Source organism: Ophidiomyces ophidiicola (assembly GCF_022830035.1).
Source record: "Ophidiomyces ophidiicola strain CBS 122913 chromosome Unknown scaffold_2, whole genome shotgun sequence".
In the NCBI taxonomy this organism is placed as follows: domain Eukaryota; kingdom Fungi; phylum Ascomycota; class Eurotiomycetes; order Onygenales; family Onygenaceae; genus Ophidiomyces; species Ophidiomyces ophidiicola.
Window position 1 is genome coordinate 1,080,600 of NW_026054642.1, and position 25,138 is coordinate 1,105,737.

The 25,138-nt window shown below is 49.9% G+C and overlaps 8 protein-coding genes across 8 annotated transcripts; 3 read left to right on the top strand and 5 right to left on the bottom strand.

Annotated features, from left to right (window-relative positions):
- Positions 1-2,302: 2,302 nt before the first annotated feature.
- Positions 2,303-3,379, bottom strand: LOZ57_000982 (uncharacterized protein; the record flags this gene model as incomplete). The annotated part of the gene is made up of 1 exon (XM_049250076.1): positions 2,303-3,379. The coding sequence occupies one exon, from the start codon at positions 3,377-3,379 to the stop codon at positions 2,303-2,305; it is 1,077 nt and encodes a 358-aa protein (XP_049111236.1).
- Positions 3,380-3,937: 558 nt separating this feature from the next.
- CTR9 (protein required for normal CLN1 and CLN2 G1 cyclin expression) lies at positions 3,938-7,727 on the bottom strand (the record flags this gene model as incomplete). The annotated part of the gene is made up of 3 exons (XM_049250077.1): positions 3,938-5,155; positions 5,211-6,815; positions 6,867-7,727. The coding sequence occupies 3 exons, from the start codon at positions 7,725-7,727 to the stop codon at positions 3,938-3,940; spliced, it is 3,684 nt and encodes a 1,227-aa protein (XP_049111237.1).
- A 548-nt stretch (positions 7,728-8,275) lies between these two features.
- Positions 8,276-9,604, bottom strand: LOZ57_000984 (uncharacterized protein; the record flags this gene model as incomplete). Its single annotated transcript, XM_049250078.1, has 2 exons — positions 8,276-8,672; positions 8,733-9,604. 2 exons carry the CDS (start codon positions 9,602-9,604, stop codon positions 8,276-8,278), a joined length of 1,269 nt encoding a protein of 422 aa, XP_049111238.1.
- Positions 9,605-10,333: 729 nt separating this feature from the next.
- POS5 (NADH kinase pos5) lies at positions 10,334-11,758 on the top strand (the record flags this gene model as incomplete). Its single annotated transcript, XM_049250079.1, has 3 exons — positions 10,334-10,484; positions 10,548-10,662; positions 10,717-11,758. 3 exons carry the CDS (start codon positions 10,334-10,336, stop codon positions 11,756-11,758), a joined length of 1,308 nt encoding a protein of 435 aa, XP_049111239.1.
- A 1,537-nt stretch (positions 11,759-13,295) lies between these two features.
- Positions 13,296-16,078, top strand: CLA4 (Protein kinase; the record flags this gene model as incomplete). Its single annotated transcript, XM_049250080.1, has 4 exons — positions 13,296-13,309; positions 13,441-15,451; positions 15,506-15,605; positions 15,666-16,078. The coding sequence occupies 4 exons, from the start codon at positions 13,296-13,298 to the stop codon at positions 16,076-16,078; spliced, it is 2,538 nt and encodes an 845-aa protein (XP_049111240.1).
- Positions 16,079-17,743: 1,665 nt separating this feature from the next.
- Positions 17,744-18,846, bottom strand: LOZ57_000987 (uncharacterized protein; the record flags this gene model as incomplete). Its single annotated transcript, XM_049250081.1, has 2 exons — positions 17,744-18,632; positions 18,746-18,846. 2 exons carry the CDS (start codon positions 18,844-18,846, stop codon positions 17,744-17,746), a joined length of 990 nt encoding a protein of 329 aa, XP_049111241.1.
- Positions 18,847-21,341: 2,495 nt separating this feature from the next.
- RPF1 (Ribosome production factor 1) lies at positions 21,342-22,616 on the bottom strand (the record flags this gene model as incomplete). Its single annotated transcript, XM_049250082.1, has 1 exon — positions 21,342-22,616. One exon carries the CDS (start codon positions 22,614-22,616, stop codon positions 21,342-21,344), a length of 1,275 nt encoding a protein of 424 aa, XP_049111242.1.
- Positions 22,617-22,985: 369 nt separating this feature from the next.
- On the top strand, positions 22,986-25,034 carry GRS1 (Glycine--tRNA ligase 1, mitochondrial; the record flags this gene model as incomplete). Its single annotated transcript, XM_049250083.1, has 1 exon — positions 22,986-25,034. The coding sequence occupies one exon, from the start codon at positions 22,986-22,988 to the stop codon at positions 25,032-25,034; it is 2,049 nt and encodes a 682-aa protein (XP_049111243.1).
- Positions 25,035-25,138: the final 104 nt, after the last annotated feature.

Genomic DNA, 25,138 nt, shown 5'->3' on the forward strand with positions numbered 1-25,138 from the left:
ACTCTCGCAAATGGTCAACTAACCAACTAACCGACTGCTGGCGATACGAAAAAGGGGGGACGGAATGCGCCTTCGCTTCAGACCGCTTCGCCTCGACGACCCAGTCTCCTAAGGTCTGCCGTCGAGCCTTGTTCAACATTTCAGGTTTTTCGAGGATTCACTCACCGCGTGTTCTGGACAGCTCTGCTTCTCTCTGTCTCTGTGGCGCGCGCGGTTGGCCGCCTTGCTGCCCACTTTCGTCTTCTTTTCCTTCGGCCCAGCGCTTCTTGTGCTGTTGGGCCAGACCTCCTTTCGAGCATGGATGGCCAGGATGGACGCCCCGTTATATAGTTACTGGGATGCCCATGCCAGAAAAAAGACCAAGGCCATCCTTAGCCTGTGTCTTGGTCTTCTAAGGGTCCGTGAGATGCCATGTACTCCGTACATGGTGGATCTTTCCACGACGATAGAATCCTCATGGCATGGCTCACGCAGATGAGGCAAGCCGATCCTCGATTATTTTTATCCGAGCTCAACGCCTGAGGGCGAAAAGGAGCTGACTGAATCCTCCAGCAAAATGAATGCCCATACATACTCGAAATAATGTATGTATGTGAATGGCCCAGCCCATATGTGCCGTTGCCAAGGGAGGAATGGCCTACAGTGGAGGATGCAATGGCATCCTCTGATTCTGAAATCATGGATCACTTTCTCCAGAAAATAATAGCTGTCCGCAGCTCCGGCCGGTATATCATCAAATCACATCTGCTTTCTCGAACATGATTATTATTGGCCGTTGATCGGAACTCCGCATCCCTTGGAAAGAACATTGTCGCCCCATTGAAGCGCGGGCCGCACCTAAAAATATGACATTCCAAGCAACGAGATCTCTATCTCTGACAACTCTCTGCGGACAGCTTACTCCGTATTTATGTCCGTACTTGTCGCTTGGCTAGCACAACATGCTCTCGGCCACTCAAGACCTGTCACTCGTTGATCATTGGTTTCAAAGCTCCTGAATGTTTCTCCGTGTCTTGGGAGCTTGGTTTCTTGACGGTTCTCGATTGGTTGACAATTGGAACTTGCTTTAAGCATAGCATGGTGCCCCCTTGACTCTCCGACCTCAGCAAATAATGTACGGAGTATTTCAACAGCACCCTAGAAGCAAATCCTTTAGCTGAAAGGCGGGCGTTGCTTGAGTCAGGAGGTGTGGGAAATTCCCAACCTAGACAACGCCCCGAATCTTTTCCGTCGCATGTGTATGTATGTAAGTGCATACATCACGGGCGCTCCGCACTGCTACCCGCGAGGATTCGAGTCCAGCTGTGTCCATGTCAAATCGCCCGTTGCGGATGTATCTTTACGCTGCACGGGCATGAGATTGGCACTTGACTGACGAACCTGGAATATTTATGACTGAAAATCAGCATATACCGCTATGCTTACTATTCTAGCACGGAAATCCGCATTACTGTGTTACCATAGCTCCCTATGAATGCCCATTTGTCTTAGGGCAGTACTTTGCTCACTGTAATAACCACAGGCTCGAAACAAACTTGCGAGAAGCAAAGCTGCATATGTGGTATTCCATACATATACTTCCAAGCACTCTATACAGGGACTCCATTCGTGACAGGAAGGATGACACCCATCTTAGATACTTACTAAGTAGTGCAGCTTTATTTCTGGTCCTTTTGTCGAGAAAACGGGGATGTAGAGCTAAGCCCTAAGTACTGAGTACATGACGCGCATATACTCGGCCTTGACATTGAATTACAACTCCAGGGAATTTCATGAAATCCGGAAGGACATACAAGTATATCTTTACAAGAGTTGTTGCGTTTCCCTACATCGAATGCATCCATACACGGGCATGAGGCATAGACTGTATCAAGTGAACTGTTCTCGTCGGATCATCGTGTGTTCCCCGGGGCTCAAGGTCCCTCACATCTGCTAAGTCATAAAGTCACATTCATATGCACGTCAATTTTACTACTCCCCAAGCCTTCTGGGCAAGGTTGTACAGTACGGAGTACTGATTGGTTCTTGCGTTCTGCTGTGTCCAAGTCGCAGTTCGAGGTATCTATAAGCCACTCTTGAGGGGTAAACTAACAGATCCTTCACCGATTGACCTGGTGTAATGAACATGTATAACAATGGTCTCCAGCGTTGGATAACAACAGTTACATACTGTACAATGACTCGCCTGCAAGAAAAATAATATTCCAAGGGTGCATTCAATTCCAAAAGCCATGGATACTATGAAAAATATGTCCTGTAGCCATAACGTACTCATCGACGCATAACAGTACCGAATCCATTTTCAAGACTCAATTTCAACCAGAGCCCCTTTGGCTTTCAGCTTACAGAACCACAATTCCTTCTCACTAAACATCCACATACCGCCCCTAACAAAATTGAAATTGGCTGTAGTTCCTCCAACAACAATCTTTCCCAGCAATGTGCCTTGCGAGTCCCAGACATGGACACCATTCCCGCAGCCCGAGTAAACATACCCCCTGGTGTCACACTTGATCCCGTCGGGCACGCCTGTATCACAATACGCAAAAGTCCGTCGGTTGGCCAAGCGCTTTCCTCCATCAACCACATCGTAGACATAGATCGTTGCCGGTTTTCTTGGATCTGCGAAGAGTTGGTGCCCATCACCTGGCCCATTGTGAGCCTGGATAGCACCAGTGTCTGTGACATATAACCTGGAGTAGTCGGGGCTAAAGCACAGCCCGTTACACATTTCAAACCCGTCGGCTGCTACAGAGCAGTCCCCCGACGAAGGATGCAGCCTGTACACCTGGGCGGGTAAATCTGGCGGTGGTCGAAAGGCCTGTGCATATCCGTATGTGGGATCAGTGAACCAGATCTCTCCAGTGGAGTGATGCACGACTACATCATTCACTGAGTTGAACTGGCGTCCGTGGAAATTATTGATAAGTATCTCCGACTCAGCCGTAACAGGATCGACAAGAACCAACGCCGATGGAGTGTCGAGGTCACCCTGTGCGCAGTACAGCACTTTGTCATGATAGTTACATGCGCCATTTGCTTGGACCACCGCAGGGTAGTCCAGTTTGGATACCTGGCGGGTATCGCAATCGACTGCATATAGCTCGATTGGGTCACAGCTTTGGAAGTTGGCGGTGAAGTAGACAGAGTTTGTTGTTTTGATGTAGACGCCGGCTTCGTGTGCAAACTGATAGTGGCGCTTTTCAATCAACTCGAGCTGTGGGGGATCAGGCTCGGAGCCGAGAACATCATCGATAAAACGAGAGTCATAGACAAGAAAGCATGGGTATCCAGTAGTAAGGCTAGAGACGTGCGAAGACTGCTTGACTGCGAGAGACTTGTCAATGTGGACGACGGGCGTAGCTGAGACTTGCGTCATTTTCTTGACGTTGATGCTAGATTCTTACATTAACACGCGGTTCAACAGATGAAGTATGTAACGATATAATAGAAGGTCGCGCCTAAAAAGAGAAAGTAAGAGATATTAAATCCCGCGGGGCTGAAAGGAATCGCATGCATATTATTCTAAGCGTTCAATACGACCTTTCCTGCTAGCCCCTTGCTGAACAGCTTACTGTCCACGCAATAACTAAGTGACCACCTTTGCAGAAAGCTACACCACAGTTTCTACAAGGGTAATCGAGCCGCCATCGGGGCTTGGGGTAGTCCGGACCTTGATATATTGGGATTCCAGTGACATGCAAGATAAGTGTATCCATTCTACCTCGTCCAAATATTCAACAATAGTGTACATGCACAAGGCAGATTTTAATAACAGATCCTCGAAAGAAAGAGAAAAGCAAAACGCCAGACCATGTTTCGTCCTACGCTCAAAGGACAGAAAGGAAGAAAACGTAGACGAAACCCAGGGTGTATTTGAAATTAGTAACGCGGAACGTGTAGGGACGATTACGGGAGAAAGGAGGAAAGAAAAGCACTACTCATTGCCATCATCGTTCATTTCAGTGTCCGTACCGGTGTTCCCATCAACCTTTGCTTGGTCTTCCAGATTACCAGACGGATCGGTGGACCCTGTGCCGAACAATTCGTCATCATCACCATTGACTGCCATGTCAGGCGGTGATAAATTGGGCTCCTCAGGTTCCTCTTCATCCTCATCGTCTTCAACGCGCAAGCTGGCCTTCTTGCGTCGCCGTGAGACTAAAGTATCTTCATCATCTTCGTCTTCATCGGCCCTGACATCACGCATTTCTGTATCATCATTATCATCCGCTGCGGCTGGGCTGCCATCTGTAGCCGGCGCCGCATTTTCATTTTCACTCTCAGATTCGACAACAATTTCGGTACTCTTGAATTTGTTCGATTTTGCTGTAGTTCTTCTTTCCAAGCGTCTTCTCCTTTTTGGAGCCGGTTGGTCGTCTGCTTCAGAATCAGATGCAGAACCAGAGCTCTTCGCTCGGGACTTTCGTGACGATTCCCTTTCTTCACCATCCTCTCCCTTCTTCTTTCGCTTTCCGCCAGCCTTCTTCCTTCGTTTTATTTTTTCGCCAGTTTCACTATCGGTGGTATAATCAGCAGCCTCTCTTTCTTTTTCTGCTTGAGTACGAATAGCAGCGAGTCGTTGAGACTCTTCAACCATTCGTGATCTTTCCTCTGCCATCTGACGCTTCCGTTGGGCTTCGGCCTCCTGGACTTTCTTCTGTTCTTCAAATCGCCGTTTTTGTTCCGCTTCGCGCGCGTCTCTAGCTTGTTGCAATTTCGCAGCATTCTTCTCTTCGTACTCTTTTTGGCTCTGCAAGGCACGCTGAAGTTGATTAATCGTCGTGTTCTTAATCATGTTTGCACGTTGCTCGAGGGAAATGGCAGGATAAGGGGGATTAGGTGCTTTTGCAATTTTCTCGAAAGAAAGTACAGCTTCTTCGAGGCCAGCCAAGGCTTCTTCGGTTTCCTGGGCAGTTTTCTGCGTCTCAGGCAAGTTCAAGGCAAGATGAGCTATTTCATTTTGCACAAAAGCAATGTTGAAGTCGAGATGCTTCTGCTCTGGGGCAACAGAGCGAGCACGTTGTGCATATTCCAAAGCTGCCTTCATTGAAGTTATGTTTTTTTCCTGCTTTCCTTTCAAAAACCATACGCGACCAAGGCAAGACAGGACCTGTGGATCCCTAGCTCTATCCTTAGAGAGGGCAATTTCATACTGTATTGGTGAGTTAGTAATCGTAGAGAGAAATTTAAGAAAAGGTGGCGCTTACATTTTCAATCGATTTTGAGAATTGTCTCGTCTCTGCGAAGACATGACCCAGGTTCAAATAAACGCTGGCGTCTCGTATCGCATCCCGTACTTTAGAAAAGATTTGAACTGCGGAAGAGAAATCCTTCTTATCGTCGACAAGCGCGATGGCAATTCCTTGAGCCGCATATGCATTTTTCGAGTCAAGTTGAAGAGCCTTATCAAAAAACTCAACTGCCCTGTCATACGTCTTTCGCCGCCTCTCTCGATCTTGCTCCCCGTCTCGTCTCATATCTCGCGCTGCTATGAGATGGATATTGCCCATTCCAGTAAGAGCATATCGATCATGCTTATCATAGCTGAGAAGAGTATGTTTGTAATGCCGCTGTTCATGGTCCTCTGCGATATTGGCTATCTTGCGTTTCGATTTATTGAGATACCACCCAAACAGGGCGCGAACTTCCAAATTCGTAGCCTCTGCCTCGTATAGCTTTGCCATCTGTTTTGGACCTTCGTCGGTCGGACTTTGACGCAGTAGCATGTACGTAAGTCGAGCATTTGCCTCCGTGTAGTCGCTGTGTCTTTCCAATAGACCTTTGTAAACTTTCTCAGCTTCTTCTAGCATTCCTGCGGCTTCATAAGTACGCCCAAAGTTATAACTGATCGTTGTAACAAGCGCATCTGTATCAGTACCGTCATCTTTCTCCTGTGTTTTTACGCAGGCATTGAGAGCGGCCTGAAACATGGCCCGGGCCTGGTCCATCTTATCGGTCTGGTAAAAGAAACAGCCCATGTTGTTCAGCAATTGAGGGGCTAGACGCTCTCGAAGGATGCTAGCCATTGTTTCCTCATTCTCAACGTCGCTAGGTTTATCCTCATCTGGAACCTGAGCAAGCTGAATTTGTTCAACCTGAGAAAGGCATTGCATACTCTTCTCTGGCGCGGCACTTTCGTATAGTCTGGCAAGATATAGCAAGACAGATATATCTGGCGAGATCTTCTTCTTTTCATCCTTCCACGATGCCCGTACGGCTTCAAGAAGGCTGATAGCTTTTTTGATTTCAGCGGATTTTTCCTCTTTTACTCCGCTTGCTGCAGCTTCAAACACTTCTTCAGCATAAAGAGAGCCCAACAGGGTCATTGCCTCTGGGTTTTTCAGTTGCTGGACAATTTTTTCAAGACGAAACTTTGCGCCATCCAAATCTTTCATACGAATCTGCATTTGCACAGCGCCAAACTTTGCAGGAAGGTACCCCTTATCCAAACCTCCTCTAGCCTGGTCAGCACGGTTATAGTAATCCTGGGCCTTCAGTGCATCTCCATCCTCGTGCTCTTTTCGAGCCAATAAGTACCAGCCATCACTAGCGATCCCGTTGACATCGGTGAGTTCAATCGCTTTTCTCGAGAGAGCCTCAACAGTGGGAAAATGTCTGCGAAGAAGGAAGTATCCACCAAACATAGCACAAGTCATTGGGTATTCTTTATCTATTTTGAAGGCTTTTTGTGTGTACTGAGTCATTGCAATCTTGTATAGAGAACCGAACGCAGGGTCGGATGTTGGATGACGAGAACTATCGTAGAGGTAGTAAGAGGCAAGGAGAATATTAGCGACTTTGGATTCCGGATTCTGTAATCAATTAGAGACATGCAAATCAAAAGATGGAGGAATTTCCCATACTAAAGCAAGAGCTCGGCTCCAGGCCACTTTGGCTTGATCCTTGAGATCTAGTTGCCATAGACAGCAACCAATCCCAATCCGAGGGTCCGGATCTGTCATATTTGGCATTTTGATTAACACCTCCTGATATCCTTCTAGAGCCTCGGCATAGCGCCCAAGCATGTAGTGGGCTCTTGCGCGGCCCAGTATGGCCATGATATTCCTGTTTCCAGAAGCTTTGGAGGCCTCCTCGAAACACTTTAGCGCTTGTCGCAAGGACTCGACTCTTTCTGAAGTGTCTACAGTACCGGGCCGGATCGCCTTGGCTGGAGGTTGCAGGGATGCACGTAGGATGGAGAGTACGCCGCGCGCGAGAAAAAGCGGAGGATAGGCGGGGTTGATGCGAGAGGCTTCGTTGAGGGTAGCAGTGGCAGCCTGGAGATACGAATCTTTAGTTCTGACCTCAGAGGCCAATTGTCCCTCGGGAGTAACTCTGGGAGCCTGTCTGCTTTTGAGCAAGTACAGCCAGCAGATCCAGCCCAGAAGGCCGAGCTTCTCCTTCGACTCGCCATGGGTCAAAGATGCTATTCCACGATTCAGGATCTCGATGGCCAAGTCAAGTTGGTCATGCTTCGCGTAAGCGAGAGCTATTATCACCCAAAAATTCTTTGAAGCTTGTTCGTTGTCGAGTAGCGTGCAGAGTTCGGTAGGATCTTCGGGGAGTTCTTCAAGACTGATTTCGACTTCAGTATCAAAGGAGGAAGCGGGGATATCGATCGCGGAGGGGATATCGGAGAATCGGAGGGTTGCGCAAAGGGCATCCGCTGAGCTATCCTCAACGGGTGCGGCGCCGTTCACATGGCCATTCTGAAGGGAGGTCATGATGGAGAGTCGTCGCAGACCAGTGCAAGCCGGCACTGGGAGATTAGTGGTGATAAAACAATCAATGCAACATCACTGCATGACGACTGAGAAGATAAAGCCACTTAAAAAACCAGAGAAGAAGCCGAGCTCAGAGGAAAGAGTTTGAGATGTTTGAAAGGTTCGTTGCATTCGACTCAAAGTTGAGAGCGCGAGAAGCGCCGACTGCCAAGATAACCCACTAGCCACATGTGTGGCGCATGGCTGGCTCCAGCTACAGGTCTTATTTAGGTACAAGAGATATCACAGAAAAGGAAAAGTAGCCGAGGAGGCATAACAGGCCGGGAACTGTTATGCCAGAACGTGCTCGGCTCACATATAGGAAAATCTACCAATGCAACCAAAAATCAAGCCAGGTCATCAACATCATTCCTCAGTGAGGATGGGCCCCTCACAGCAACACCAGATCGCCTCCGCTACGGCCCGAGAGAATGACAATGGGTAAACGCCAGATTCCACCATATAAGGGTACAGAAAGGAAAATTGTGACTCCAAAAAGCTGAGGCAGCTTAAGTAAAAGGTCGAATGAGCACTCTCAGCGCGAGGCCGAGCATGCCAAGCACAGTAAATATCTTGCCGGCTTCAGCCCAATGACCCAGCTTAATCTCGCTCTCAATATATTGCTCTTCGCTTGTGCTGGCTGCCGGACCATCGACATTTGGAATGCCTTTGTTTGGATCAACTTCCGCTTGGAAAGAGGGGAAGCGGCCGTGTTCGACGAATTGCTCCAGGAGTTGATCTTTCTCCTCCCATCGTTCGTAGATCCAGGTCTCAAATTCTTTAGGGTCGTCGAGGGGGATTTCAGAAATAGGGAAGCGCCGCCAGTAAAAGTTGACGGCTTTTGGTGGGCGTCCTTTTATATAGGTAGACCGAAGGGTGAAATAGGCGTCAGCGTAGCTCCCTTTACTATAGGCGCGAACACTCAGGTTAGCATGGCACAAAAAGGAGACACTAACCAGTACTTACGGAGGGCCTTCATAACCAACTGTGCAGTCGTAGACATAGTCAATCGTGTTTCTTAGTTGCTGAAGGCAGAAAAATAGGCCAGTGGAGCGAGGAAGTAGTACATGCTTAGGCAATGGAATCCCTTGTTTCTCACAATAGGCGTCACTTCTTCTTTTGGTGTTCTTAGATAGGTTTGTGCCTTCAGGGAAAATCAGGAGCCACATCGGGTCAAATAATGGGGCCCCATTGGAAGAAGTCCCATGCGTCGTCTTCAACTTTTGTAACCGATGTTCCAACCGTGGCTTATCTTGAGCCCACTTACGTGCCATGAAAATAAAGCCGTATATCCTCATCCCTTGTCCTATAAGTGGGATATACTTGAGCGACTCCTTCAAGATTATGTATATATACCCGTGCATATTATTGGTATAGGTGACCCACCACAGGTAAAGCCAGTCGGTGTACACTTGGTGGTTCGCGATCAAAACTAGGCGATTGGGAAATTTCGTGACTACCCTTCCGTCTGGCTGAAGGCTGAACTGATCCCGCATGCTATAATTCCCACTGATGCGGACGGGAGTAGGGCTGCACCATTCTGTAAGTGCAGTGATGATAATACCGAAGAATTGTTTCGTCATCGCAATATACGAATAATACCACCGCCTGTTGATAACATACAACGGCAAGCCAAGTGTCTGTGTGATGACAATGGCTACGCAGCTGCAGTTGAACCAGGATATGATCAGCATGCCACGAAGTATCTGTATGAGAAGGCCGTAATTTCCCTCAGGCCGGTCATATTTATGCTGTACAGTCTCCTTTAGAGCTTCCCAGCCCGATGGAAGTGTTTCGGGAGCCACCGGCTTCCGCCGCATTGCGCCATTCGTCGTCATTTGGAGTGCTGTTTCGTCGTCCTAGGAAGAGTAAAGGTGGGAGGTCTGGGTTCCTGGATGCCTTGGAAGGAGGGGCCAATGCCTCAGGTGGATGGACTATACTGTGAGTTGAATCAATAAGCTGAGGCCCAAACCCAGGATAACGTCAACGACTTTATATCAAGTGCTCACATGTCCAGATGCCTTGTATGGCACGGTTGGCGCCGGGCAAGTCGCAGTCAAAGAGCACAATACAAACGTTTTGATACGCTAAGAATACTGATGATATTGAGAGCACAAAGCTTCAAACCCAAGGCCGGTTAGTCGCAGCCATACTGCTCGCTTAGCAGCCCAAGCTTCGCCGCAGCCCTTCCAATTGTGAAGCCGCATTTCACGGCCGCCAAGCTTTGTTGCCTGCGAACCGCCCGTCTGTGGCGGCATCACGTCAGAGCAGGTGACCGCGGGCTTGGCACCACTTGCCGCGCTTTGAATTCTGCCTGAGTCACGACACATCATGCTACGAGCGATGCGTTGTCAATAGCTAACATGAGATAGCCGGGATTATATGTTCTTTGCTCTTTGTGTATGCACCTGCTGAGAAATATTGATGGCAACCAACGTTCGTATGTACTCCGTAGAGTCTGTCAGCGAACGGCTCTGCCATTTACTCATCTCCGATATAGGACCAAAACCCGGGTTCCATTACCTGACCGGCGCTGTATATAGACCTTGACGCGAGTAACCAACAAAATGCTGTTTGTAGCGAGCCGTTTTCAAAGGCCACCACCGGCTCTGCTTTTGAAAAGGCTCTTCCGAAGTCGCGAATTCTCCAGCTCTCCATGTTTACGACAAATCGAAGACGTAGACAAGCTTCCAGATCGCATATCTCCGCGGTATGAAGGTGTGCGTTGAATCAGCCCAAAAATAATAACCGCGCTTCTTCTAACTTAAGCACCTACGATAGAGTCGAAAGGCAGTGACCTACTGGCTCTGCGATGGCCAACGCCGCCGCGAAACATTCTCCTTGTCCGGAAGAAAGGGGCCCCAGCTGTAACCAAATCGGTTATGGAGTTTGCAAAGTTGGTGTTGTCTGCGCATGCCCTATTTTTTTTTCTATGCTAATAGAGCCGCAGTCATATCAAATCTACCTACCCCTTGGTTTCTGTTGTACTCGAACGAGACACCGCGAACGAAATCCATGGGTCATTAGGGTTCCCCGTATATACAAATACGACGTCTACGGACATGCCCCCTCGAAAAATCGATTTGGTGGTGACATTGGGGGGAGACGGCACCATTTTGCGCGCCTCGTCCTTCTTCGCGACATCGAAGACGGTCCCACCTGTTCTTTCGTTCAGCATGGGTACATTGGGCTTTCTGGGGGAATGGAAATTTTCGGAATATAAAAATGCTTTCCGAGAAGTGTACATGTCGGGCTCGGCCCCAGGTTTGCAATCGCGTGAGCCTGTGGCCTCATCGGTACGCCCTGCGGAGGGGTCCTTGGAGGATATGGGGGCGGAAACACCAGCACGAATTCTGGTGAGGAGTCGGATACGATTCGGTCTGTTCACGCGGGACAAAAAACCAGTGTACGGCAACGGAGTGGCCATGTCGCCGTCGTCGTCATCGGCTGATAGCGACGATGACCACGCCGGGGTGCATGCGATGAACGAGGTGGTGATTCATCGAGGCAAGCAGCCGCACCTTGCGATTGTGGAAGTATATGTTGGCGGGCGATTTCTCACAGAGGCGGTTGCGGACGGAATGATCATTTCCACGCCCACGGGGAGCACGGCATACAGCCTCAGCTCCGGCGGCAGTATCATCCACCCGCTGGTGCCGTCCCTGCTGCTGACGCCCATCTGCCCGCGCAGCCTGAGTTTCCGGCCGCTGGTGATCCCGTCGCGGACGCCGGTGACGCTGCGGCTGAGCGAGAAGAACCGGGGCGACGAGGTCGAGGTGAGCGTGGACGGCGTGGTGGTCAAGCACGGGCTGCGGGTTGGGATGGAGATTCAGGTCTGGGGAGAAGATATCGCGGTGGAGGACGGGGCGTGGCACGGGGGGATCCCCTGTGTGATGCGCAAGACGATCGGCACAGGCGACGCCGCGGACGGATGGGTTGGGGGCCTGAACGGGCTGCTGAAGTTCAACTATCCGTTTGGGGCGGAGCCGTGAACAACGGCGGCGGCGGCGTGTGGAAACCGGGCTACAGGCGACTTAAAACAGTCGAAGCTCGACGGGCGTGGGCGATGCTCGCGTCCGTCGTTTGCGCCGGCGAAACCCAGTCCCCCGCCCGACGGAGCCCCGATGATATGCCGGGCCGATGTGCAAGTCCTCCGTGGGGTGTAGTTAATGTAGAGTATTGAACTATACACAGCGCTCTCTCTCCACCATAGCTGCTGCCCGTATGCAGCGCGCTTCCAAACACGCTCGAGCTTGACGTGCCCACACCGGCTGCAGTTTCAGCTCCGCGCGGCGAGCGAGCGAGTTACATAGCAGCGCGCAGCTAAGCCAGTCCAATGCGACGTGCACGCTCCGCCTGCGTCTGGTCGCGTTTCGGACAGAGTGCTCCCTCCTGCTCCTGGGCGTATTACCGGCGTCTGTTCTCGAAAACGCCGTGGAATTGTCGGGGCGATCCCGAAGCATTAATAATGATACTATGACCACAACATCGCAGCTCCGCGAGCGACCCGGCCACGGCTAGGGAGCGGGTTCTGTGCGGTCGGCCGCGGCGCCGCCAGCCCCTGTCATGGTCAACCAGGGAACAGCACTGATTAGGTTTCAGACAACGGGCAGAAAGGGGGCGGCCAGCGCGAAAGGGGCCCTGGCCGCAAGCCTAGGACTGTAGTGCAGCCAGCAGCCCGCCAGCGCACGGCGTAGAGGGGCGCATGCCGGTTGATTCCAGGAGGACGCCGTAGCCAGCCAGCCAGCTGCCAGACGTGCTCGCCGCGAGTCTGGCGTGGGCTGGCAGGAGGAAGTTCAGCTGCGAGTTGAGTGGGCTAGTTAGCTCGTCCCGCCCCCCCCCAATCTAACCACTAGTGAGTCGGGCGAACCAACTCCATCTGTTCCAATTCCTCGCCCTCGCTGCTCTTCCAACGCTCTCTGCCCGTTCAATCCCCTCCCTCCAGCTTCACGCTTGCCGCTTGTTCTCTCGCTGGGTCGTGCTCTGGCGTGCCCGACCGCACTCCTCCCGCTCGTTAGCTGGCTTCCCAGCGCGTCGCCCTGCTGCCTGATCGCCACCTTCACTTCATGGCCAGGCCCTCCTCTCTGCACCAACCCCCAATGCCCGCCCTCTAACACTCTCCTTTCGCGAAGTTATCAATTGTCCGCGAGCGTGCAAGGTGTCCTTGTCCTAGACAGCCTGCTTAAGCACTGTATTAAGGTCTATCTCCCTGGTTCCCTGAAATCCCTTTCTCCCTGACGCGTCGGCCACAGGGCAAGGTGGGACCGCAACACCATTTCCTCTGCTGCACATTCTGCCCCGGCGTGGTTCATGGTTTGCTGCGCTTATGGGTTCAATTTCCTTTGCGCTGCAGATGCTGTCAACTGAAACTCTCATCCTGGCTGCAGGTGGATAACAAGACATTACTGACAATCTTAGCTTTGGAACAGGTCATTAATATCCGCCGTTTAATTCATAGGTTCTTGTAGAACCGCCTAAAACTACCGCGTTACTGCGTCTGCCCACATGAGACTCAATTGATTTGTCAAAATGGCTTCGCAGAAGTAAGTTGTGTTTCTACCACTCTGCAGGAACCTTAAAATCCCCCAATTTTATATCTCGTGTTACGGAATGTGCACTTTATTTCTTCTTTGTACCCTTCTATTGCCAGCAAGTCTCACGTATCGCTCTATAGTGTCTATTCGCAGGACCAGTTCATGAATCCTGGCCCTGCTCCCCGTCCTCCTAGTGCCCGTCCTCGACTCAACACTGCGTCAACCGTGTCCACCACCTCGAGCATTCCAACTAGTTTTAGCCAAATGTCCCTCAATTCTCCGTCCACGCCAACCCTTTCCATATTCCCCAATTCCAGCACGCTATCTTTGAGCCAGAAGAACGGGCAAGGGGGTGTTGCTGTAATCAAAGAGGGCTATGTGCGCTGCAAAGAAGATAAGTTTTTGGCGAGCTGGAACCAGAGATATCTTGTTCTGCGCGAGTTTAAATTGGAGTTTCTGAAAAATGAGACCGGAAAAGTGGTATTGTCGATTCAGCTTAATAATATAACCAATGTCACTCGTTCGGAGGACACGAGGATGGCCTTTGAGATTACCCGCCTCGCGAACCCGAAAGATGCTAATAACCGCGTTACGCTTGCAAATCGAGATGTTGCGACCAAAACCATCACCTGTGAAGTCCGAAGCGATGATGAGATTTATGAATGGATCGACAAGATCTACGAACGCTGCCCAGGTATGGGCGGGGTCAGCAACCCGACTAACTTCAGCCATCGTGTGCACGTTGGGTTCGATCCGCATACCGGTGCCTTCGTCGGCCTTCCAGCTGAATGGGAGAAGCTCCTGACAGCATCGGCTATCACCAAAGAAGATTATAAGAAAAACCCCCAAGCAGTCATTGAGGTCCTTGAGTTTTACTCCGATATCAAGATGCGTGAACAGAACCCTCAGTATTACCAAGGTATAGGCCAGGAATACTCGTCTAGCCAGCGCTCCGCGCAATCTTCTCCGGGGCAGCGACCTGTAGTGCAGCGCAATGAGCCCTCCCAGTCTCAGCGGCAACCCAACAACATGTCGCCAACATCGTCACCCGCATCGATGCGTAAACCTTCAGATGCTGCTTATGCGGCATACCAGCCAGAACGCCCGAAAGAGGCTCCAGATGCTGAACAGCGACGCCGAATGGACGAGGAAGCACGTCGTATTCGGGAGATGCAGCGCCAACGTGAGGAAGAACAGAGGCGTCGTGAACAAGAAGCATATAACGCTTCAATCCCAAAGAATATCACGCCAATTGCACAGCAAGAGTTAGGCGGATATGGTGGCGGTCGGCCCGAGTTATCCAACAACAGATTCAACCCTTCACGCCCCGCTCCAAGTGTTCCTAATGCGACTCGTGCTCGTCAACAGGGCCCAGGGCCGTTCAAACCGATTACCGCTCAACGCGCTGCACCTTCGACCCCCAAGACTGGAACGTCGGCTCCGATGAACACAAGAATGAACGAAGCCGCGAACGGCCAGGGATCTCTACGCTCTGCCCCTCGTGCTGATGCTGCTCGTCAGCCGACAGCAGACCGGTATGGCGCAGAGAAGCGTCCCAACCTCAACTCTCCTGGTCAGCCTCCTAGCCGACTTCCTGCCCCTGTCCAGGCTGTGAAACCACTCAACATTGCAAACAAAACAAAGCCAGATCCGGTCCGACAAGCAGAGGCAGCATTAACCAAGAAAGCTGAGCCCCGCCACAAGGACGTGCGGATGTCCACCATGTCAGAGGGAGAAGTCATGGAGAGGTTGAAGCAGGTCGTATCCAAAGAGAATCCAAACGAATCGTATAGTAAGCAACGTAAAATCGGCCAGGGAGCTTCGGGCTCCGTATATGTTGCGCGTATCAAGGAAACCGCCTCGTCACCTGTTGCTCGTGAGCTATACCGTACTCATGGCCCCAGAGCTCAGGTTGCCATCAAACAGATGGATCTTAAGAGCCAGCCACGCAAGGAACTTATTGTTAATGAAATCATCGTGATGAAAGATAGTCAGCACCCTAATATTGTGAACTATCTGGATTCATTCCTGCAGGAGCAAAACAATGAGCTCTGGGTTGTTATGGAGTATATGGAAGGCGGACCTTTGACTGACGTGATTGACAACAATGCCCATATCCAAGAGGATCAGATTGCTGCGATCTGTTATGAGGTGAGTAATAAGGCACGTCATGTTCTATTGAGAGGCATCTGACACCATCTGTAGACTTGTAAGGGACTGGCACATTTGCACAGCCAGTCAATCATCCATCGTGACATCAAGAGTGACAATGTCCTGCTTGATCGTGTTGGAAATGTGAAAATCAGTACGTGTTTGCTGTTGACTCACATGATCTTTCATGTTTGAAATCTAACATGTCGTCTAGCCGATTTCGGTTTCTGTGCCAAACTCACTGAATCGCGAAACAAGCGTGCAACCATGGTGGGAACACCTTATTGGATGGCTCCAGAAGTAGTGAAGCAAAAAGAATACGGACCACGAGTGGACGTCTGGTCTCTGGGCATCATGGCCATTGAGATGATTGAGTCAGAACCCCCATACTTAAACGAAGAACCTCTGAAGGCCTTGTATTTGATCGCTACCAACGGCACTCCAGAGCTTAAGAGACCCGAGAAATTGAGCAAGGAGCTGAGGGCATTCCTTAGCATTTGCCTTTGCGTTGAGATACACTGCCGAGCTACCTCGGAAGAACTGCTCAATCATGAATTCCTGCGCACTGGCTGTAGTACTGCTCGCCTTGCAGAGCTTCTCGCTTTTAAGAAAAATGCTAATCAGTAAAAACGGGTATCCTTTCAACGATCTACCTTGGGCGGGAAAGAGCAACGCGAATTGCAATAACAGTCAGCGGCATCATCGATTCGATCGACTAAATCATCTCCGACTTTTTCCGTCTCCCAGAACATCTCTGTTTTAACTCAAAGTTTCTGCATATGTCTCATTTTCAGGTCCGATTTTCGTCAGCCTTCTTTTTTTATTCGCACTCCATCGACCCGAATCTATATCCCATCTGCATTATTCGATTTTCTTTTTTTTTTTTGACCTCAGATGTTTTGTTGTTGGGTATGCCATGGAAACTCGGCGCTCGACAATACTACCTGGCAGGCGTTTTTTTAACGGATCCAATGAACTCTTCGATTGTAATTAAAGGCAAAAAACAAACAAAAGACCCATGGTCAACGGCCGCCCATCTGCACTGCTTATGTTTTGCTTTTCCTCCCCCCATTTGGACAGGTTTCGAGGCGGAAGCTCCAACGACTATTTCTCCAAATACGATCTGACGCCTGATACGTTGACCGTGCGATCTTTTATGCAGTTTGGTTCGCAATTTTTCTTAGGTTTATTAAGTTGGTCTTCCATATTCTACATATCCCTTTTTTTGCTTTTTTTCTTTCATCCTTCCTAGTTTAGTGGAGAGCTATATTTGACATACCTGGCATCTTGAACGAACAAGAGTTCCGTTGCTGGGTGGTCTCAGGTGTATACTCTGCATTTTAATTAGGAAAACCACCAAGTTATTTTCTGTGTTTCTCTTGAAAAAAACTATGCGAAGCGAATGACCACGTAGTAATTCTTATTTGTGTCTTTGTATCTACCCAATTGCTTAAATTGGGGGGATTAGGCTATATAGACAGCCAACCAGCCAGGGTTCGGCGTTTCCTTTATGACTTTTGGCCCAGTAACAGCTGATCGAAGGAATCGGCGTCTTAGGGATGACTAAAAAGCCGCTCCACAAACAGCAAGGCCAATCAACCCCCTGTAGTTAACCCTGCAACAGCACGGAAGAGAACGGCTTTCAAAATCCCTGCGCGGATGGAGGGGGGGAAAATACGAGGACGAGCTACCACATCTGCGGAGAACTCATTCCTTCTCGGAACAATAAAATGACATACATACGGTACACTTACTACTAATAATACTAGAAAAACTGGTAACGGCGTTGCTACCACCGGTCTCTTCCAGGCGGATGGCTGTTGGAAGCGGGATGGCTCCCCCGAGGCGGCTTGGAATTCCTTGGGTTGGGAATGCTTAGCTAACTAGCCTTTGGGCCTTTCCGGGTTCTCGGACCCAGCAAGGGATCCCACCGTAGTGGTAGGCGGGCTGGGCGGGCCAACGCATCGGCTGGAAACGACGGGCATTGGAGCAAGAGGGGGGAGGGCACGCAAATGATAGTCCAGTGCGTTGATCGGCATGGGCACTGGAATTTGTTTTGAAGGAGGCGATATAGCAATTTGTTGATGGTTTTAATTGGTTTGAATATTATTATTATTTGTCTGACGGTGGAATTTAAAAAAAAAAAAGCGGTCAGGGCCTTTTGAAAATTGCGATGGCTTGGGATAAGAATAACAAACAGGAACAACATGCATTAGGCCATTATATGTTACTGTAGTATCACTGGTGGAAAAATTTTTTTCATGTGCCCTCGGAATAATAATGCTTAACTAGCTAGTAGGCTGCCACAGGCCTTCGTGCCACGACTATTTTGGCTTTACCCACCACCCTTTCGCCGTTGACGATTTCCAGCTTCACCTTCTCGCACAGGTCAATTACGTCCTCCGCGTTCCATCCCATATGTCTTGTCAGCAGGCGCATGCTTTCGGCTTCCAGACCTTCTAGCAGCACAATCAACGCCATCTTGCCCATCGTCATTGCCCTTGGACTTGCTGGCCAAGGGCCTATAGGGACGTCGAAATCATATGTCCGGATATCTTTAAATCCAGCAGCAGCAAGTACGCCGGGACGAAGGTGTTCAAAAACGGGATTTTGCCCGTCTAGCTCGGCTGCAGACGCCACCGCAGAGATGTAGATGTTAATGTAAGAATCTGGCCGTAGGTCCCCAGAGCACAGATTTATATCAGTGACCTGGATGGCTCCGCCAGGTGTAAGGTGCTCGAACGCTTGCTCGTACAGATAATGCCAATCGGCGACCGCCCTTGAAAGGCCCCGAACGTGAATAAAGTCGAAATGCTCGCGAAAAGTCCACTTTTCTTCAAAATCATCTATTTGGAAATATACATTTGGCGGAGCAATGCTGATGGACTGGGTATCAAAAACGCTAATATCCGTTGCTATTACTTCCACCTCTGGGTGTTCTTCACCAATCGCAATGGCCCAGTCACCCGGCCCAGAACCAAGATCTAAAATGTGCGATATGGAGTCGGGAAGGGGGGTTTGGGTTAGATGGCCGTCTAAAAGAATGAGAAAGAGTTGGTGGAGGATGCTTAATCGAGTCTGCTCTGCCTCGTCGTTGGGCATGCAATATGTATCATTGCAGTATTGCCGACCGTTCTCGATGACATTGCATGCAGCATGTTCCGATAATGATTTGGTGGATCTGAAAACTGTCAGTAACTATGAAGGAGACTGTGCTATTTTGAGCCTAGAAAACCAGAAGAGATAGAATAGAGTCAACCAACAGTGACAAGGGTGTAATTAACAGAAGCTTACCCAGCATTTCCTGTATCGTCCTCTGCTTCAATGGATAAGTAGGAGTCGATCTGAGAGGAATCAGAGCGATGCGCTTCTGAACTCATGACGACTCTTGTCATGGTAAATGCTTGATCACAGCGAGTGGGGTTTTTTGTTGCAGCAGAATTGCTGCAGCTAATATGACATGACCAAAATAATTTATATTCAGCACGTATGTGGCGGAATTAGTAGGCTGTAAGTATAAGCAATGCTGGGCGAAAGTTCGACATATAAATCACCAGCCACGATGGTGAAGAGAAGATGCTTCGTGCAAAACAAGCGGCAGACTCATCCGCCTATTTCGAGACCAAAAACTAAACTATATGTACTCGTCAATATAGCCGATTGCGGGGTTAAAGGTAGCCCAGGGAGACGGAATTCTGCTGAGACCAACGGGGGCAGCAGGCCGATCTGGCTTCAAGGGTGCATGATAGCGGGGAAGCCAAAGAGATATGCTGGGCCTGCAGAAATGCCGCGCAAGCTCGGACTGCACGCGAGACAGAGAGAAGATGAGCTGCTAGAAGAAGCACCGGATTCCAAGCTCGATGACATTGTGCTCAGACGACTGCACGGATGCGGGTTGACTTTTAACAAGACCAGTACAGCAGCACCGCAACACCGCAGCTCTGGCAACAATAGTCGGCGCAGGGCACGGCTAGCTGGGGGGGCCACAGCGATTCGACCGGCGAGTCGGTTGCGGGACGCTTCCCTGCATGTCCCGACGGCGGATTTCGCTGCTGCAACGCGGCGGTGGCATTTGGACGAGCGATTGACGGGCCACTCGCGGCACTCCAGCGCGTTGGGCCGAAGCTAATCGCGCAGCGGCCAAGCCGACACCTGCAAGCGAGGCCGGCGAGTGACTTTGCGCGAGCGGATTTTTGTTGTTGAGTTGTCGTTGTGTCCCGTGGCTGCAGGGCATCCCAGCAGTGAACGGGTGGTGAGCAGCGTTGCGCTGGTCATGTTGAAACGCACCCAGCTCGTCCAAGAGACATCGAATGCGCTGGAAATTGCTTCTTTCGTGTCAGACGCCGTGTGAAGAGACATGAAAATTTCGCCATGGATGCCCAAGTGCGTGCATTTGTCTGCATCTGGCTGCCCCGGCGACTAATCGGACGGCTACTTGAGTCAAGCGTGCATGCATCACGAACTACTCCAGGCGCACAGCACATACGAGATATACCACCAAATCCGGCCTTCAAATCTCTCTTTTCGGCGGATCGCCTGAATCACAGCCTGCATCTCCTACGACCCTCATCCCGTTCCGCCTGCCGGATGCATGAGGCGCTCTGCAAGGCACCAGCTATCACCAGGCCAAGTGGACCACGCAGCCAACGGGGAATCATGCCACTGTTACTGTGTCTCCCTCTCCGATGCACGCGCTTCCTGTTTGGGGGCTGACGCTCGTGTTGGCTGCTCTTTCAAAGGAGATGATATTCTGCGAGTCAGTCCTACTGTATTCCAGTTTGCGCTCTCGTTCAAACCCAAATCTGCCCACGCCTGTTGGGCCGTTGGAAACGGCCGCCAACCAGGGTTCTCGGGCGCAATTCATATTGTGCTGGATGAATTGCATGCAGAGTAATAGGAAAGCCCTGTTTCTGGAGTATTCGACTTGTTTTGAGATGCTGGCATGCTGCCCCGAGGCTAGCCTTCGAGAAGTATTATTAGCAGCAAATATGCATCATGACCTTATGCCCACAGGCCTTTTTAATCCAAAAGTGCCAAGCTAGCGAGGAAACAACCATATTGCTCCTTCCAATACGATGTTGAGATTAGGTATCATGGGTTCCAGGCCCCTTTTGATACGGTATGATGCTTTGAAATGCCACTTTTGGCGGGTCCTAAATAGACACCTTCACATGGCAGTGCTATACTGATTGCCTGCCTTTTACGTCCTCTGCGAGAGGGTGTTGGCATCAAAGACGTGGCCATTGAAAACAGGTATATTCAAACTTGTCCTATGCCTATTGAAGTACGAGATTGTTCTGATTGGACATGACCCTGGTTGAGAGAGGACCGCTGGTGGAGTCACGGCGTCATTACGGCGGAAGAGAACCCCTATATTGCATTCTTTATTCCCTTCGCCGAGTATTGTCTTGCCAGACGATTGTCACGTTGGCACAACTCAGTTCATTCCCCAGTCAATGATCATCCCCTCGAAACCGGTAAAATTGCGTTAATATAGCAAGGATCTCTGCCCTGAAGAAAGCATCCTCCACCCATAATCTACCTTTTCGAGCATATACCCGAGCCGCGGCCCCGGAACACGCAAGCTGAGAGCAGCATTGGCGTTTCTAGGATGCACGCTTTCGGGCCGGTCCGATCCGTCTCACCAGGTGATCTTTTGCATACGGACCATGTTGGCGAAACGTTGCCTTCTTTTGCCCAGGGCGTTGGTAGCACCATGGTGGTTTCGTTGGTCGACCAACAAGCAGATCTATTTTCTTGTTTCTGTGAAGGACTGACGTATGCGATTGGAGATGTGTGGACGTTTTTCATTCTATGAAAACGACAGGTAGGCAAGCGATACATTTGATCGGGAAAAGAAATAACCGGTGTGTAGAAGCGAGGCAGAGTATCAAAGCTGAAACTTTGTCCGCTGCTTTTCCATGCGACCTTTCCATTCCCATTCCTGTCCACTATGCCTCTGTATCCCTTTATCTATCCGTCTTAATTTTAACGTAAACCGAGGTCCCAGCTCCTGTAGACCTGCCCTGATACCTTCGACACCCTTAATTTCCTTACCATCTGCATCCACAACGCTCTTCTCTGTTTCCCGCTTTTCTCTGAAAACATACCGATGCCTTCTTACAAATATATAGTCCCGCTGGTTGTGCAGGGTCACTACCTGCCGGCCTATGAGTTCTGGTTGAGGCGGGAAGAGAGTGCGGAAAAGATGTGCTGTAAGTAGGCCCAAAGGCGTACGGAAGTTGTTGAGTATCAGCTCTGGCCAATGGCCAGTGGAGTTTCCATGGCCAGGAAGCTTCTTGCCTTCGATCCAGTTACTTACTGAAAAGTGGAATGTTGGTCCAACTGGCAAGTGGACCATTGTCAGTCCAGATACCCGCTTTTGATCCTCCTCTACCACGACCACCGTTGTATAGTTCCGGTTCGAAGCGAATTGTGAGATTTCTCTAACCGAGAATTTGTGGCTATATCGGTGTGAGGAGCGGCGAATATAAACGCTGTTCGGGAAGAACTCTGTGAGGATATGAGCTTGATCGTGTAACGTGGAATTGAGCCCTGTTGTAATCAAAATTTTAGGAGAAGGAGGAGCGTCTTTTGGAAATAGACTGGGAAATTTGGCGGCTAGGGTATCTGGCGTAAGGTCGAGGTTTGTGCTTCTCATAGATTGTGTAGGGCTAGTAGCGCGTTCCGTGGCAGACCGTATGTTTGACTTCCTCATCTCGTCACGCTTGTTGTTCTCGCGCTCAGCTTTATTCTCGTCATCGCCATCACTCTCAGAATCAAGCATGCTGTCCACATCATCCTGTTCATCATCATCTGAACCCACCAAGCCTTGCTCCTCCTCCTCTAATGGCTCATTCTCGTCTTGTCTGAGGCGTTTTATACGCTCGACATCGAAGCTCACCCCCAGGCCATCCTCCACATCACTGTCCACGTCGTCCCAAACTCTTTTTCTTTCTAAAGTAAGCGGTATATTTCGTCTCAAGCGGTCTGCTTTCAGTTTCGGATCCTTGGCCTCTTCTTTCTTCCGTGCGAAACGTTCTTCGCGTGAGAGCTTGTCTTTGGTTTGTTTTCGCTTGATATGCAGCGCCTGTCGCTTCAATTTGTTCGCTGGTTTCTGCTCCAGGGCCCTCAAAGGGGTCTGCCCAGATTTCCTGGACGGCATCGTCTTGAATCGTCACCCGGATCTAGTTGTACTTCCTTCTCGATATCACCGGTCTTTTTTTTTTTCGGACGGAGAAACTATCTGCCGTCGGCCGTTGACTCAAAGGGGGAGACCATAGTAGACCTGCAAGTCATCCTGCACTCTACCCCGCAGCCTCTACACTCCAAGCGTTGCTTTTCAATTTATTTCCCTTCTTTAAAGTCGGTGCCTGGGCCTCATTGCCATTGAAGGCTTTGAATGACTCGTTCCCTTTTCGCGCGCCTTTTTTCTTCAACTTTTCGACCCAGGTCACCCCAAACCAGGCTCTTTTCCTGCACTGTACTTGTAAGCAAAGCGAAGAAACCAATTGCTCCACCAATCGCTGGAATTATGGCGACCACAAAGACAGGGCAACCTCTCGATCGGTCCCTAGTGGACTCTATGCTTCGGAGGCGATTGTTCTACACCCCTTCGTTCGAAATCTACGGTGGGGTATCCGGCCTATTCGACTACGGACCGCCGGGATGCGCTCTCCAAGCCAACATCGTCGATCTTTGGCGAAAACACTTTGTATTAGAAGAAGATATGATGGAGGTGGACTGCACAATGCTCACCCCGCATGAGGTTCTGAAAACCAGCGGGCACGTGGACAAATTCGCTGACTGGATGTGCAAAGACCCCAAGACTGGCGAGATTTTCCGAGCAGATCATCTCGTAGAGGAAGTGCTAGAGTCGCGACTCAAGGGTGATAAGGAGGCACGTGGGCAAAAGGTGCAGGTTGACGAGGAGAAGGAAGCAAAGAAGAAAAAGAAAACCAAAGAGACCAAAGCAGTGAAGCTCGAGGACTCTGTGGTTTCTGAATACGAAGAAATTTTGGCTCAGATTGATAATTACGACGGCGAGGAACTCGGTGCTCTTATCGTCAAGCATGATATCAAAAATCCGGCAACCGGAGGAGACGTTCTGCCCCCAGTCTCTTTTAACTTAATGTTTCAAACCGCAATTGGCCCCAGTGGACAACTTGCCGGATACTTGAGGCCAGAAACCGCCCAGGGACAGTTTCTTACGTTTCAGAAGTTGCTTGATTTCAACCAGCAATCCATGCCATTCGCATCCGCATCCATTGGGAAATCTTTCCGCAATGAAATCTCGCCGCGCTCTGGCCTCTTGCGTGTACGGGAATTCTTGATGGCTGAGATTGAACATTTTGTTGACCCACAAGGTGGTAAAAAGCACCCCCGCTTCCATGAAGTCGAAAATACGGAAATGGATTTCCTCAGCAAAGAAGTTCAGCTTTCTGGAAGCACGAAACCCAATCGAATGACCATTGGAAATGCCGTTTCTACTGGCCTTGTCGACAACGAAACATTGGGATATTTCCTCGCCCGTATTTACATGTTCCTCTTGAGGATTGGTATCGATGAATCTAAAATCCGCATGCGCCAACACATGGCAAATGAAATGGCACACTACGCTACTGACTGCTGGGATGCTGAGCTTTTTAGCAGCTATGGGTGGATTGAGTGTGTTGGCTGTGCCGACCGGAGTGCTTACGATCTTACCGTGCACAAGAATAAGACTGGTGCCCCTCTAGTTGTTAGAGAAACTCGGGCAGAGCCTCTTCGCATTGAGGAATGGCAGGTGGATATCGACAGAAAGAAATTCGGACCTCATTTCAAGAAAGATGGCAAAGCTGTAGAAGCTGCTGTTGATTCACTTTCCCAGGAACTTCGCGAGAAATTATCGTTAGACCTTGAGAAAGACGGAAAGATTATCATTGATGTAGCAGGTGTCAATGGTGGACAGGCAGAGCTGGGCAAGGATCTTATTAATATCGAGAAACGTACCCGTGTGGAAAACGTACGAGAATACACTCCCAACGTCATTGAGCCATCCTTTGGCATTGGAAGAATACTATACTGTCTAATGGAGCATGTATACTGGTCTAGAGAAGGGGATGAAGCTCGCGGTGTAAGTTATCCTCCATTCCCATATGCTTTTCTCTGTAAACCTATCGACTTGCGTGGATTTGATCTGACTTGGTGCACAAAACAGGTGCTCTCTTTCCCCCCTGTAGTCGCTCCCACCAAGGTTCTCCTTGTTCCCCTCTCCAGCCACCAGTCATTCCAGCCTCTGGTAAGGCAACTTACACTTAAACTCCGACGTATGGGTGTTTCCAATCGTGTCGATGACAGTTCGGCAAGTATTGGCAAGCGATATGCAAGGAATGACGAGCTTGGAACCCCCTTTGGTATCACAGTCGACTTCCAGTCGGTAAAGGACAACACATTCACCTTGCGGGATCGAGATAGTATGAAACAAGTTCGTGCTACTGAAGATGAAATTTGCAAAGCAGTCAAGGCTTTGGTTGAAGGCGAAGAGACTTGGGATGATGTTAGAACTAGACTTCCTGAGTTCCTTGGTCAGGAAGTCGAGTAGATCTGGGCCGATATGTCTTCATTTAGAACAGTGATAGAGTTCTGCTCTAATCTTGCATACTTGACGCAGGGTTCTTCAATGGCACATATTTTAACTTCATGTAT